We start from the raw sequence: 16,387 nt of genomic DNA, 5'->3' as shown, positions 1-16,387 counted from the left end.
CCAGAATTCCCGAATCAGCTGCTCTACAAAAGCCCTGTCATGACCCACTTTGAGTAAGGGCGTCTTCAGGTTGTGATTCTTCTCCGTTGGTTTTCAACCGTTCATAATCTTTCATTCGGCCCCTCACCCCCAGGAGTCCGGATCTGCATCTTCTTCACACCAACCTCTGAACGCGTCCCGGCCACACATCAGGAGGGTATTTTATATTGTTCTTCATGGGAGCTGTGAGGTCGATCTGAGGTGCGCTGTGTGAGGAGCCAATCCCAATCTCACCTCCAATCACAGGAAACCCAAATAAAAGCCTATTGTGTATTAGTGACCCTCATGTCTCCACAGACAACGTTATCTCGAAACTGGAAGCAGATCCGGTTGGCTAAAGTAGTGTGTGATGGGATTGAAGCAGGCAAATATGTTCAGCCTAATGAGATATTCTACGCCTACAGCATTTTAGCTACTAAATGATCTGGTGGCCAGACATGGGTAATAACTAAAAACTGTTCTAGCCTTCTATGGATCTAAAAAAGACCAAGGCGATGTTTTTACATTGTAATTATTATTTAATATCACATCAGAGGCGTGTTCGCTTTTTGAAAAGTTACCTAAATAGATGAATTTACCTAAAGCCTTGTTTGCGTTTCAGAACTTATCTATGTTCTTTGACAAAAACCATTTTAACCATAAAAATCTATTATTGAAAAAAACATTTTTGTCCTAACTTTCTCTTAATGTTAAAAAATTATTTAAAAAAAAAAAAAAAGAAAGCCTCAGTGTTTCCTAAGTAAATGCATTTACTCATATTTTTTATTTCCTAAATAAATAAAAAATGTTTATTTTAATCATAAAAAATCATTACTAAAAAGGATCAATTTTATTCCATCCATATGAAAAATTACCCATCTGATAGACGAGAGATAAATGATACCCGAAAAAATAAATTTTCCATAAATCTTACATAAATAAAAATATATATATATATAAATTTTTTGATGAATGAAAATCAAAATTCTATTGACCAATTTTCCCTCTCAAAAGAACAGCCCCAAATGCCATATCATCCTTAAAAAATCGAAATCAGCTATAAATAAAAAAAAATACCGATTAGGGCTGGTTTCCCAAAAATCACCAAAATCAGCCAATCAACACATAAATTTAGCATCAATGCCTCAAGCGCTGATATGGCTCCGACATAACAACAATTACCTAACATTTAATATTTCTATTTTTATCCTTCTAGAGATGTCTTATCAACATTCCTTTTTCATAGGCATAGGCTAGTAGTAAACTCAAAATCATTTGGAAATTACATTAACTACCGGTTGTCCACGTACAAAACAAAAAGACCAGAGGAAGAACTAGTAGGTGATTCTTTCTGAAAGAAATTAAAAGCTTTCTGGGTTCTGTTATTCAGGTGAGACAATTGAGGAATTCTGCAGCAGTGGCAATGGCACCTCCTGTAATCGTATGCATCACAACCTTGTCTCTGCCATTGTTGGTGGCTGCCGAAATCAGTGCTCCACTTAATGCACCGCTAAGCATTGCACTCTTCTACAAAAACAGCAAAAGAAAGAGTAAAAGGCAGATCCTTGCATGTATTGTCTGGAACAACTATTGAGTCCTATAAGATGCTTATTTGTCCTGATCCCCGTGGCGTTCTTGGATCTCTCTGGTAGGGTTGCTATTATGCTCTATATAGCAGATGAATAAACAATATGTAATGATTAAATTGCTGAAGCTTAAACCAACTTTACACTATTCAGATAGATTAACAAAAAAGAAGCTGTTTCGAGGTTTTGGAATCGGTATTCCTACTTTACTTACTTTTAATTATTACCAATACCAACTATTCTTCACCATTCATGTATACTTTTTTAACAAATCCGAAAAAAGCCAGAATAACAAACAGCAATTATCTTCAGTCAAATCCCGTCCACTGAAAATTAGATGCTTTAAAATATAACTCAAGATTTGGATTTCAAAAAGTAGACCACCTGGTAGTCATGGTCATGGTCATGGCTTGAAGCCAAAGGTAAATTACATATGCTGGAAAGAAATGATTAGCGTGTCAGTAAAACATTTAGCAATATCAAGCAGAAGGTACCCAGTCTCTGGTGCCACGGATCCTTTCAATTCCGCGCTCCATTCCTACATATACACCAGCCACAGTTCCTGCAAATGTTGTAAAGGCAACTCTTCACTAAGGTCTCTCTCTTTCCAAAAGAATAAAAGGAAAAATAAAAAAGATCCTGTTTTTTGAGGTAATATACAAAATCCTATGCAGAAAAATATATATCCTAGAGATAAACAGGCTTACCCCAGCATGCGCCCTCCCGGAACATCCTCTTCAACTGCAATTAAAGTGAACCCCATCAGTAGTATTAGAGAATTTTTTGCATTCTTATTCTCTAAATTAATAGTCAGACATAAGGCTTCCAAAGGCCGAAGTTTCTGAATGCTCTAGTGCACAGTTTCTTCAAGTTCTAAATATATGCTAGGCCAGCGGCTTTCCAAGGTAACATGAGATATATGGTGATGTTGCATAGATTATTCTCAGGGAACCCAGCATGACAGGTCGATTATAAATGTGAGCCGGGGTACTTCATCGGAAAAGGGAGAAAAATTTTGCCTTTTTTTTTTTGGAAATGAAAAGTGAGTGACGGAGGCTTAATGTTAATGGCCCTTCCATCATCTAAAAATTATTCAAATGATGTGTTTGAAACTTTGAATATTAGTAGAAGTGCAGAAAGAAGTGTGAAGAAGGAAGTAGAGGAAATCCGGATTCACAATGCAAGTTAACATAGCAGTTAACAGGGGTCGGGTGGCAGGAATGCATACGGGCCAATTGGTTACCAGTTGCACGATGGGGGAGAGCCAGTTTTTCCACAGGTTTGAAACTGCAATTCCTCAATGAAAGGGATGCCAACCGACAACCTAAACTAAACAGTCATTAGCATCATTTCTAAACCAGAGAAAGAATCATGAAAGAGATAGTGGAAGAGGATGAGAAGATCCAACTTGTTCTACCAAATCCCCTATATCCTGCAATCTACATTCATGGTTGTTGGTTGTCCTGTATTGATTGAGCTTGGTAAAATATATATAACCAACGCAAGTTTTACTGTGGCAATTTCATGTTTTTTTCTTTTCTATTTCTATGGACTTATGCAGGGATTCATGGTCTCATGGTTGCAAGTTGGAAAGTTGAACCATTTCAGCTGCAACCTTGGATAGTAAATCTACAAATTATAATTAAATGTAGTTAAGTAAACCAAGTAACAGCCATGAGCCAGGGGATTCTTACCGTGTCCTCGAGTTTATGTTTTGGAAATTCCCCTGTAACAAAGATTATGCAATAAGTGGGATGAAGCAACAACAAATCCACGACGTCTACATGCATATTCAAGCCGCAATGCAACAAGGGGGGAAAAAAGGATTGTACATAAGCATAATGCATATGTTATAGAATCACTGGCAGCTGGCAATTTTTTTTCCCTTTTTCTTCCTGATAGCTGTGCAAAAATTGAAGATTTTGGCAAAATCTATTGGTTGGCCGGATTATTGAGATGGAAATTTTTTTCTCTCGTCACTTTTGCATACCACAAAGAGGCACCCTTCAAGCATATTCATTGAACTCTTGTCCAAACTCCAAACGCATGCATGCAGTCTACACTCTACATTCTACGCATTCATCAAGAATCAAGAAGAATATTTTAATTTTAAATAAATAAAAAGAAGAAGAAGAAGAAGAAGAAGAAGTAAGAGCAAGGTAAATGACCTCTTCCCAAGCATTGAAAGGTCTCCTCCGCTGCTGCTCTCGTGGCCGCCACCTACGAACACGAAGCATACAGAAAATCTGATGAGAAGATACAAAGATGGTTTAAAATGTAGAAAGTAATTCAGAAAGGTGGGAAAGGGGGAAAGGATTTACAGCTCCGATCTTGAGGAAGCCATCGACGGTGTGATCAAGGAAGGTATTTCCCGTATCGACGAGAACGTCGACTCTTGGGGATGTTAGAGAACCAGAACACCTGTTATGCGCCATCTTGGTCTTCAATATCTACCGAAACGTTTAGGCTTTTCTACCTCTCTACTCTAAGCTCCACGCACACACAAAGAGAGGCTTGTGAGAGAGAGAGTAGAGTTCCCTTGCCTTCTCGTCTTTCTAGTTTATTGGGAGGCACAGGCACAGGCACCTGAAACCATGAGAGAATAGAAATACCAAAGCACCCTTGCAAGGAAATTAAATTATGATCGATCCGGACAAAATAGAAGGAGAGAGGACAGAAGATGTAGGGGGTGGGGGGTGGGGGGAGAAGAAACAAAGAGCCAAATGCCATTTCTGTTGCCCTCCAAGTGTGATTGAGATAAATACGCGTCATGACGTATGTGTAGTGGTGTGGAAGTAGCAAAGCATTAAGAGTATAAGACAGACAGCAGGGTGCCAGAACAGAGAAGAATAGGAAGGAGAAGCCAAGCCAACGACATGCACAGTTCCAAGTTATGTATGTCCGACACCGACCTGGGCTGCGTCCTGCGTGGCAGCATTTGTTTCAACTTTCAATGTGGCGTTTGAGTTTGGCTCAAAACCTGTGATTATGATTCTTGATTGATCATATGAACAGGAAGAAGCTGGCACGCTTCTCTTACCACGGTCAATGTACACAGAACGAGCGCGGCCTTCTCATAACACCAATCACCAAACAACTTCTTCATAAGCTGCCGACTGTCTAATTCATCAACCACATCCACACGGACACCCCACACCCACCTTCTCATTCAATCATATACGCACAACTGTATGATTCCTTTAAGCTCCGTTTGGGAAGAGTGCAAATACAAAATTATCGGTATATTATCAAGGGTAAAATACAAAAATCTCCTCCGAAGTTTCTGATAATCATAAAAACCTTCTTTGTGGTTTCATTTTAACAAAAATTTATCTTTCATTTTTGAAAAATTCAACAAATTCCTCCCTTATGATCAAGATGAAAAACGTTAAAGAGGATTTTTTTTTTCAAAATTCTTATTTTACCCTTTTACGAATTAATGTGTATCTGATCCTCGAACACTATTCATCTTCTTCAACTGCTTCGCCATTAAAGCATTGGATTTTGCCCTTATTCGGCAAAGGTAAATCTGGTGTGCCCGTAACCTCAGCCTCAGTTTGTTCGCTGCGGTTTTATTGTTCAAAAGAGACAGTATATCATAAATGGCCTCAGGAACTAGAGCAGTAGCAACAGAAGAAACGAGACTCTTGCGACCTCGCTTTGCAGTGATAGACCAGCTCGGAAGAAGCTGGCATACATCGAGAGTTGAAGTAGTTCTACTTGACGTAGTAGTGGAATTGGCCTACCACGCCATTGTCTTTTAAGGTGGCATCTCATGTGACCGAACAAGGACTTCATGGAGGGAAAGTGCTTCCCATAGATGGAACAGGTTGTTTTGGTCATTGGATTGGCTGTTGCGCCATTAGAACAATAGCTTAGTTGATCCTTGTTAATGGATTCGTGAGGTTTGATATTAGAGAAGTGAGGTTGATTATTGGTTTTGGCAGGATCGTCAGCCTGGACTTGTGCCTGACCGTGAACTCTCATGTGACCTCGTAGAGCTCGTTCGAAGCTAAATCCCTTGTTGCAAACCCTATACATACGATTTTCTTTTGATGCTAGACCTGGCTTTTTCTTCTTGTACATATGCCACTGAGTTTGATGCAGCTTCCATGACTGTGCCTGCCTCCAAAAACAATAGAAACAAACAAAGGAAAATAATTGTAGGCCTCCTTCTTCTTCTTCTTCTTCTTCTTCTTCTTCTTCTTCTTCTTCTTCTTCATCAGTAGGGGTAGGAACACGAACAGAAATCTTACGAAGAAGCTTGAGTGGAAAGAGAAATTACAAAAAATCTTTAATAAGTTGAGTTGAGTTTTTAGATCCAAAGTTCAAAACATCGATACACCCAAGAATCTTTTTTTTTTTTGCAACTGGTTCAAGGGAGCCGATTTAGGTCTCCTCCACACCCTGAATCGGTCAAACCCCCGATACACCCACTGTAGGGGTGTATCAGAGGGGTCCCGGAATACGTGTCAATACTTTGAACTTGTTTAGATCTTAATATCTTATCATTTGGAATTGGAAAGACGCTTTCCATGAATTTTTAGGATGCACAAATCTCAAGGCAGAGAGCTTGCTTTAATGTACGGAAACTCAAAACAAAGACCATCTCAACCCCAACCCACAACACCATAGAATGTCCGAAAGTCTACAGATTTTGAGCATAGAAACCATAGAAACCAATATGGTTGTCACATCCCTCTTGTCTTATAGAAACAAAATCTTTACCAAACAATATATCCTTATAATACGAATCCAATTTCTTAAGCTCCTTATGCTTTTGGGCTTAAGTGGTTAGGAATCAAGGTTCTATTTCAAATCCACTGTTCATGGCCGTTCCCAGTGTCTAATCATTCACCTGTAAAAGCCAAGAATGTTTAAATCGAAGACCTACAAGACCTCAAAAATTATCTGCAACACCAGAGAGTGGTTATTGAGGTCAAGAGATAAACATAGGTCAAGCCTCTGCAACGTAGGAATTTTTCCTAACTGACAAAGAAGAAGAACTAGGGCTTTTCCTAAATAGGTTTTTCCCTTTGCTTTGCTTTTCCCAGCCAAACTCTTTAACTTATTATTTAAAATTTTTCATTTGAAAATAAAAATGTGAAAATAGGATAAAAGGACAAAGGCAACCACACCTTAGTGAGATCTCAAGTTCGTGCATGTGTGACGTGTAAAAACATGAATGCCCAGAAAAATCATTAACATATGAAAGGGTAAAATAAGTATTTGAAAAGATTTAATCATGGGCTTTAACATTGACGGAAGGGAGGTTTTTATGATTGTCAGAAAGTTTTGGGGAGGTTTTTGTATTTTACCCTATTATAAATATATTTGGCTCATGAAATGTAAAGTTGGTTTAGTTTTGTAATAATCTTGTCCAATAACTTTTAGTTGTGATTAGTAACTTTGAGTACAAAGTTTACATCTATGCTCTCATCTTAAATGCAACATATCTTGATATCTATATTGCTGCCATTTTCAAAATATAAATACACTCTTACAAAACACCAGCAAAATGAAACAGAGTGCAACTGTAAATGTGAATAAATTAAATCGGTATCGGCTTAATAAATCGTCGGCCCCTTCTCATGCAATGCAAGCCATATAATAAGATGGTCTTAAATTGTCCTACGTCTTTACTATAAAATAAAAGGATGCAAAAGGTTTGCCAGCGCCATTACTCTTGGCAATTCTAGTCTCACCACTCACCAGTCACCAGGGACATTGTCAATCAGGTAAATACAGCGTAAATACCTTGAATCCGCTTTATAGTTTTTAGAAATAGAAGCTAGAAATCTCTCTTTTTTTTCTAATGAATGAATAGAAAGATCTGATATTGTGCCTGATATCTTCCGGAAACGGAAGACAACATAGGGTGATCCTAGGAGTAGAGAAGAACAGTAAGAAACAACAGTTGTCTTGATATTACTTTGGCATTTGGATGCCAGAATCAGTGCCATGTGAATTGATTTATTCCATTTTCATCTAAGAAAACACAGTTTCTCTTTCGGTGCTGTTACTGTTGCTGTGACCTGTGACTGAATGCCAACACTCAAACTCTCCAAAATAAGACAAATAATTGTTGGTAGTTGGTACAAGTTTCCACGTCATGGACTCATGGTGGAAGGTCGGTGGATGCATCTGTAATTCTGGATCCCCACATTCCACAACCAGGAATTACTTTCCAACTTACCGCCTTGCCATATTTTGCCATTCCTTTTGTGTCTACAATACAAAAAAATCTTATAAAAAACAACAAGCCATGCCAGAACGAGTAGAGGAATTGACCAATGGGAATGGATGACCCCGTTTTTGTAATGAGGGGGAACGGAAATCCCGTAAGACTGGCTTGTTTAACAGAGAAGAGGAGAAAGAAAAATGACCGAATTCCCCCGTCTCCAAACTCATTAAAAAGCCTTGAAACTTTAAAAATAGAGACTAGCTTCCAAGGCCAAAAATGGATAGCCAAAACATTGGCCCAAAACAACCACAAGTTGCAAGTTTCAACAACTAAACTGCAACATTATCCTTCTCCATAATGGTGATTACTAAACAGAAGATCCAACCGGTAGAAAATCTGAGGATAAAACCATACACTCCACCCTTCCGTATTCACCTTTTAAAAATCTATTCATAGTAGCCTGCTAAGGGACTTGATTAGCAACTTCAAATTCCGCCTTGTAGCCTCGTCACCCGTGAATCCTGATATGTCAGAACTTATACTCTGCAACAGAGAGAGAGAGAGAGAGAGAGAGAGAGAGTTATTTTGAATTTCATGCTTCCTGCGATATACAGGACCATAAGAAAGTTATAACAAGGTCTCACCTCGATATTCTTCAGAGTGAATATTAAGGTGTATACAGACTGCCGAATTAGCTCAGTGTTCTCAGGAGTCATAATGGAGGAATGCACCCTCCTGCAATAACAAATTAATAGAAGAGGTAATCAAACCAGGATATAACTAGAGACCAAGCGAACAATAACACTTGAATGCAAAGACTAATGTTGATGCAGTTACAGCATATATGAACACACACGGTTTTTTTTTTGTTCACTGGCAATTTTGAAACTTTCAGGGAATCAGGATTTTGGTCGATTTGATCTTTCTAAAAGTTATTTTCTAGTTTACATCTTAGTAAAGGGCTTTTTTGGTAAAATTAGGGTTTACATCTTAGTAAGATTAATTGTCTTAAAGAGTAAAATTAGTTTGATGGGTTTCTTTAGAGAGTTCTTAGAATTTTGAAAGTGTTGAGATGTAACCATGTCCCTTGTTTTGTCTATTAGTATATAATAGTAATAAGGCTAATCGTCTTAAAGAGTTAAATTAGTTTAAAGGGTTATTTTTTAGACAGTCAGAATTTTGAGAAGCAGGGAGGAAGGAGGATGCAATCACATCACTTTTTCTATTGACCTATTTTTCAGGTGTCAAAGCATGTCTGTTTTTGCTTGACTTGTTGTCTTTGGAATGGTTTTTGTTCTTCACTGACCCATCTAGCAAAACCAAGATCTTGTAAATCAAATGTGAATAATGAAAGTTATGGTCATTTTATTGGCAGTGTATCAGGGAGTGACAGGATCGAGTTACGAGTTTCTAATTTCTGAGTCTTCTCTGAAATAGGAAGACTGGACTGTACAACTTTACTTCCCAGGGTCTATAAATATTTATTTTGTAAATTAGCAAGTAGAGAATATTATGGACTAAGAATCTGAGATGAGTTATATTGAGATGTATCCTTATTTCCTCCACAATCTAGTATAAAGGTATGATCTCTTCTTTTTCTCCTTTCCTGCACCCCATATTTGAAACCCTCTTAGTTTCCTTTATCCCATCTCGGATCTGATTCTCCTTCGTAAGAGTTTCTCTTTCCCACCTTGCATCAGTAATACAACATATTGGTGTTCCCAAAAGCATGAACAAAAAGACTTGTGTGCTGCGCTGCAAGAAATTTGCTCCATGCACTACTGCTGCAAAACACAGTCTGTGGTCTTTTATAAGCAAATAAAGTCCTTTGATTGCATGTTGAATGCAGATCCATGTTTAACTTTCCCATCAAATAAATTGATATGAAGCCTTAAAAAACAATAAATAAATAAATGTTTTGAGTATCCTGATTAAAACAAAATAGAATCCTCCTTTTTATCGGTAACAATATGCTTTATTAAATAATAAAATTTGTAAAACTTTCAAGTACAAGAAAGGGGAGGCAAATTATCTTAACTCCCCCCACAACAAAGGAACAAAGAAGAAAGCTAAAAATAAGCCCAAAACATAGATTCCTTAAGCGCCCCTTGCTTGGCAGCCACTGAGTTAGCACTTCTCCTCCCCCAGCTGTACTTCACCTCAATATCCCTACTCAGCCATTTAAATTTTTTCTTTTCATTGCTGTAGCTCCACAAACCATTGTTGTCTTCCTTCAGCCACCTAATCACCATCTCCGAGTCCCCTTCAATGACCAAGCATCGGATGTTTAATTCTCTTGCTCTTTGGATTCCTCCTTCCAGAACTGCTAGAATCTCAGCTCTAAGAGAGTCACCCTCTCCCAAAAGGCCCAAGATTCCTTAAGCTACTACCATCAAAATTCAGTTTTATGAATCCAGAAGGGGGGGGGGGGTTACAAGAGTGGCTGGTGGTCCTCTTACATTGGGCAGATGTAGCTATTTCTTTCCACTTTCTCAATATGAAAATTTTGAGAATAGCTCCATAGATTTCAGCCAGTGAGCTACCCTTAAGTGTATCAGTTCAATTAAGTTTTCCATGGTTCTTTCCTTGTCTGAAAAAATTCGTGAGTTTCTCTCTTCCCATATGGACCAGCACACTGCCGCCCTAATGCTTCTCACCTTCCCTCTTTTCTTAGGCCATATTGAGTACAAGGGGTAGAACAAGCTTTGCACATTTACGAGGGGATTCTAAGTACACCCAAAAAGGGAAAAAACCCACTCCCAAACAGTTTTAGTAACCAGACAAGTAACCATAAGGTGGTAACCTGTTTCCCCATCAGCTTTGCAAAGAACACACCTATTGGGAAGTAAATAGAAATTGGGTCTCTTTCTTTGAAGCAAGTCATTTGTGTTTATTCTTTCCAGGAAAGTTTCCCAACAAAAACTACCAATCCGATGAGGAATGGGTTTGCTCCAAATCTCTTTAAAAGGGAAGGACAACCCAAAAGGAACAGGAGGTTGGATCAAAGTCTCAAAAAATGACGCACAAGAAAAGGAGCCAGAGGAGGAGGGGGTCCAAAATCTAGAGTCTTCCTTACTCGGGTCCAAGAAAACATTTTCAAGGATGGCTAGCATAGACAAAATACAACCCAAGCTTGTATCCCTGATTGTCCTTCTCAACCCTAGGTTCCACCCAAAACCAGAAGTAGATTCTGAAGGAACTAAGAGGAAATGGGTTCATTTTTCAAACCTGACAAGGCATATAAAGAGGGAAATTGGTCCATTAGGGAGGAATCCTCAACTCAAGGTTGCTCCCAAAATTTTATTCGATTACCAAAGTTCAAATCATACCTGATCCAAGGGGAGAAAACCGGAAGCAAATCATGAATGGCTTTCCAAGGGGAAGCAACTGTAGCCCTTGCCATAATTCTTGGACCCCAGTCGTTGTCTTCCAACCCATGTATGCTAGCCACTATCTTTGTCCATAGTGTGTCCCTTTCCATTGGAAACCTCCACAACCATTTCCCCAACAAAGCCACATTTCTTTTCCTAATACTCTCAATCTTGAGCCCTCTTAGCTTCTTATTTCTAGTTACAACCTCCCAACTCACCCTGTGATCTTTCTTCTCCTCTCCTGGTTCCCACAAAAAATCCCTCATTAACTTTTCCACCCTATTAGAGACTTTTGTGGGAATCTTAAACACTGACAGAAAGTAAATAAGAAGGTTAGCTAGGGTAGACCTAATCAAAGTGATTCTCCCCCCTAGTGAGAGAGAACTTTTCTTCCAAGAAGCAAGCCTTTTCTCAAATCTTTCCAATACCGGATTCCAAAAGCTTTCCTTCATGGGGTTATCTCCTAAGGGGAGGCCCAAGTAAATCAAAGGCCAATCTGAAATTACACACCCTAACAAACCAGCATATTCACTTACTTCCCTCTCCTCTAAATTCAATCCCACCGTGCAACTCTTATCAAAGTTCACTTTGAGAGCTCAAAGAGTTGTATTGCCAATTTTAAGTTCCCTATCCAATTTATGTCCCCACCTTCACAAAACAGTATTGTCATCTGCAAAACTTGGGGAGACTTGAACTTTCTTTTTCTTTTTGTTTTTTGAATTGATTTTAATATTTTTTTTCTGACAGGGGATAGGGGTGAAGAGGAGAGGCACCATTCAAGCCAAATCTGATAGCATGTCTTGATTTCTAAACTTTTCAATGTCTAGAAATGTTTACAATATTCTATAACAATGAAAAAAATGCTTATTTTTTCTATTAACAATACAAAATAACAAATGTTAGTATATTAGCACGCCTAACACGACCAGGATATTGCTAAAGCACAATCTACAAATATGCATAAATTATCCCACAAACAGATTAGAAGTTAGAAAGTTTACCTCAAATCTTCAGCTGCTTCTGTCAGGCTTTTGGTCAAACTCTCAACCTCCTTCAGTAGCCCACTGCTACGAACATCAGCCAGCAGAGGTTGAATATCTTCAGTCATGGCTTCAACCTGAGGCATCAAAACATCAAACAGTCTTGCAAGAGCATGCATTAAATGCAGCCTATAAAGAATCTTGGTGTCATTCTACTGAATCCTTAGCAGATATTTAAGTTTCACTGAAGCATGCTAATAAATACAATGATAGAATACCAATGGTTCCGCAGTCATAAAGAACAACAAAAAAAATCCACGAAAAAAGTTTCAACAACCATAATAAAGAACAATAATTCTAAAATAACATTATCAAGCAACAATAATAAACTTATAGAAGTCCTCTAAGTTTGATCACATATGAAATTAATGCCATCATAAATATTTTAAAAACAGGATCAAGTATGATTATACTACATTGCACTTATGTTGCATTACCATGGCTAGAAAATTGGAGATAACTTGGAACCCAGTTCACTCAAAATACTAAGAGAAATAGTTAGAGAACACCGTGATGCCCTCTAACATGTTAGAGAGAGAGAAAGAGCATTAGTCCCTTAAAATGTCAAGAAGTGCACGCCTCTCTACAGAGAAAGGTAATTTTTTATTATTTTTGGCAACTAACCATATGGTCAACCTAGAATCATCATTCTTAAGAGAACAACACTTCTTTAAATTTGGCATAGGTAATTAACCAGCTAATTCCTTATACTGAAGGGTACTTGTAAGCTGCTGGTTTACATTTCTGGACACTGTCAATTCCCAATGCATCAAGCCAGATTTCACTACTCATCTCTAAAGGCCTACTAGAAACCCTATCCAACCACAACTAGAAAATCTTTAGGTTCCTTTTATCCTTAATAACTTCCATCAGCCAGCCCATTTTTCCTATTTTAAGGTCTGGTTTTAATAACAGCGCCCTTCTGTTCCAATTTCCCTTAACCCTATAATAACACCCATCAGCCAACCTTATCTAGGCCCTAGTTTCCCCATTTTAAGGTCTGATTTTAATAACAGTACCCTGTTGTGCCAATTTCTCTCATTCTTATGCCAATCCTAATCCCTATTTATTAATCCAAAGGCATTATGAAGTACAAACATCCAACCTACCCAAGTAGGGACACTAGACCAACATGGACCTCTCACACTAGGAAACAGCAACTCAAGAGCTCCCTCAGAAAAGTTTAGGTACTCTTCAAACACCTTCAAACAAGACAAGTATGAAAATATGCACAGACACATACATGCATATTAAGATGGTCCAGAACTCCTTATATTTTCTTTTTCCATGCCAAAAAGCCCCATATTGCCAGAGAAGCCAATAAACAAATGAACAAATAAAAACTACAACATGTTACCAACTTGTCTACAGAGAAATTAGAAGATGATAGAATTCAAAAATGCATATTAGTAGATGAAACCAAAATATCTGATGACCCATGCAGACCTTTGCAAGCAGTGGTTGTGCTTCTTGAATAACAGATGCAACCCGCTCAGCTAACTTATAGCTTTTGGAAACACCTATTTCTTCCATTTCACGTCCAAGACGGGTGAATATCCCAACTAATGCATCCAAACTTACTCCTTGATGTCCCCTTATCTTTTGACTGTCACATACAATTAGACCTTCTTTAACACATTCTGGATCAAGAGGGCCCACTGAAGGTGTTGGAAGTGGATCCCGAGGTGTGATATCAATCAGAGTCTCCATAAGAAGTCCAGACTGGTTCACCTCTATTAATGAATTCCTAGGTATGATTACTTTATCATCTTCAACCTACAAAATTGAGGGGAAAAGTGATAGAAATAGTTAATATCTTATCAAATTCTTGCATGTTCAGAACATCACTTATTATGGGTATGCCAGCTTACACATGCTTAATCATAATATGAGTTGCAATCATAGATAATTGGCACAAGCCAGTATCTAACAACAATTCTTTAGAAGAACATTTTAGTATCAAACAGGAAAATGGTTCATGTGGAAATGCTCCATCTGGTGTTATCATCAACATAATCTGAACCTTATCTGAACAATGGGAATTGGGAACAATAATCATTTTCCATCAACTGTACACAGCCAGATCTTGTTGAGATGTTATGTTAAGCAAAAATACATTTAAGAAAATATCCAACCATTTACTAAGACCAACATGAAAACTTAACCATCAGCCTCTAAATCCTAAATTCAACCACACTATGCACAGTGCTTATAATTTATATAAATTTGTCGGGATGCTATGTTTCAGGTCATGATCACAGTACTGCTGTTCATTGTAAGGTCTACATAATCAATAGTTTGCCTCTTGTCCTGAATCTGGCTCAAATGAAAACTATTCAGTATTCAATCATAACCATCTGAGAATCATCAGCCTTTCACAAACCATTACCCATCAAATGGTTAGCTGAAGACTATCATAGGAAATACAGAGATATGTGTGATGAAGAAATAATTTGTTGATTTGATGATAAGCAATATCAACAAGCGTGCCTAGACTTGATCATTGAAAGTTGGGTCGTTATGACATAGCTAACTAGAACTATCCTGAACACCAAATTGTTCTCCATCTCAACAAAGCCTTGTTTATCTACAAAATTACGTACACAAGACGACAAATTCTTGAAAAGGTTTGAATGGGAGAAAAATAGAAAAGTGGAGCATCATACCGTACCTCAACAACTGCTTCAATGCTTTTCAAGGAAGGATTGATGCGAATTACATTCCCAACAGCCACTCCCCTGATCCTCACCGGTGTTCCCATGCAGATACCGCAAGCCTGAGCAAACTCAAACACTGCCTGATACTTCCTCAATCGTGATCGTAAATAGAAACCCCTTAGCCAAACCAAACTAAGTGCAAAGAGCACTGCCCCTGAAACGATGAAGAGACCAACTCCTCCCTCCCAGATGCTCCTGTTGCCGAACCCAAAATCACTCAGAGGACGCAAAGTTTGCCTCCAGATATTCCTGGGAATGCCCGAAATAACTGCTAGTGGATTTCTTGCTTTTGGAGACGATGGTGGCGGACTCTGCCCAGTGTTGAGTGAACTTGCTCGAATCCGGACCAGTTTCTTCGATGGTCTGGCTGGAAGACAAGGCATAAAATTCTGGGAATCACTGGGGAGACTAATTAACGGAGAACGCAGCGCAGTGTGGCAAGTTGAAACCTGAACCCATGGACTCCCAACCATCTTTCGCGAAATCCCAACTTACAGAAACTTGAAGTAATGTTTTGTAAAGCTAGCACAGACAAACAACCTCAGTCCACTTGTCCTTGACCAGAATCCGAAGAAATCTAACATGGGTTTGATCTTGAACCTTCAAATTGACATGAAAAGTCTATAGTGACTGAATCAGCTATCAGTTAAATGCTTGGTGGATCATGAAACGGACGATCGCCTATTAAACAGAAGCACTGGATATAAATTTAATTAGAATGATGCACATATGAAAACGAACATATTAAATTAAATTGATAGCTTGAAGCTTGAACCCTAAGAGTGTATTTCGGATGCTTTAGTGCTGACCATACGATAAGGTATGCTAAACCCAGATCAGCAAACGATGATGTGCGTTCCTAAGTTCTAAGGTTCCGGTGCAGAGATTGAGCCAGAGTTGCATACCTGGAAGTAGGGTTTCAACTTTCACGGTTGGGAATAGAATCAGGAATTTAAGATAGGCTGAAACTTGAAAGAATCCACCAATGCCATTAACAAAGATTTTTGCGTTATGCCCTTATTGCCGAGTGGAGGTGGAAGAAACCAGCTCTAGCCCTTTCATATTCCATATCCAGAGATTGGGTGAGGTGAAGGCCTACCTAATTTTAACTTGTGAAACTTTTGGGTGGATTGGTCATTTCAATCTGCTCCTCCTCGCCTCGGTGTGATCGATTGTTGCAGCTTGCAAAGATCCTGGGGGAGGATTGAAACAGCGTCGTTTTAAGTAACGACAAGCAGCCGTCCGATTTGGATTGATTTTCGGGATTTGGCGGGTGCATGGGTCCAGTTGACAATAAAGACTCCGATCTCGCACCCACGATAGCTCTTTCTACGTCTGCCAGTACCCACATCACACTACCCCGTGAAGTAAGAACATCTCCCGTGAATTGGGAACTGCCAGCACCATTCCAACGGCCTATTACAATCTTAATCAGGAATATCTCCCCATAAAATAAAACACATGAATAAAT

General features: G+C 38.6%; 2 protein-coding genes across 4 annotated transcripts; both read right to left on the bottom strand.

Moving 5' to 3' along the window:
* Positions 1–1,196: 1,196 nt before the first annotated feature.
* Positions 1,197–4,579, bottom strand: LOC148868075 (outer envelope pore protein 16, chloroplastic-like). Of its 2 annotated transcripts, none has more exons than XM_088971448.1 (6): positions 3,926–4,579; positions 3,773–3,824; positions 3,299–3,330; positions 2,312–2,345; positions 2,099–2,166; positions 1,197–1,545 (listed from the first exon to the last, which is right to left on the bottom strand). In XM_088971448.1, exons 1-6 carry the CDS (start codon positions 4,037–4,039, stop codon positions 1,405–1,407), a joined length of 441 nt encoding a protein of 146 aa, XP_088827574.1. In that variant the 5' UTR covers positions 4,040–4,579; the 3' UTR covers positions 1,197–1,404. The 2 variants fall into 2 exon arrangements, with proteins under 2 accessions (XP_088827574.1, XP_088827575.1); XM_088971449.1 differs by having other exon boundaries at positions 3,299–3,675; positions 3,926–4,334.
* Positions 4,580–7,784: 3,205 nt separating this feature from the next.
* ABCI15 (trigalactosyldiacylglycerol2) lies at positions 7,785–16,111 on the bottom strand. 2 transcript variants are annotated; one of them, XM_088971432.1, is made up of 6 exons: positions 15,822–16,111; positions 14,871–15,613; positions 13,646–13,975; positions 12,161–12,276; positions 8,433–8,523; positions 7,785–8,331 (listed from the first exon to the last, which is right to left on the bottom strand). In XM_088971432.1, exons 2-6 carry the CDS (start codon positions 15,387–15,389, stop codon positions 8,239–8,241), a joined length of 1,149 nt encoding a protein of 382 aa, XP_088827558.1. In that variant the 5' UTR covers positions 15,390–15,613; positions 15,822–16,111; the 3' UTR covers positions 7,785–8,238. The 2 variants fall into 2 exon arrangements, with proteins under 2 accessions (XP_088827558.1, XP_088827559.1); XM_088971433.1 differs by having other exon boundaries at positions 14,871–15,597.
* Positions 16,112–16,387: the final 276 nt, after the last annotated feature.

This window comes from Nelumbo lutea, chromosome 2 (assembly GCF_056320005.1).
Source record: "Nelumbo lutea isolate HS-2025 chromosome 2, American lotus-T2T, whole genome shotgun sequence".
In the NCBI taxonomy this organism is placed as follows: domain Eukaryota; kingdom Viridiplantae; phylum Streptophyta; class Magnoliopsida; order Proteales; family Nelumbonaceae; genus Nelumbo; species Nelumbo lutea.
This window is presented reverse-complemented; position numbering and strand designations above follow the sequence as displayed.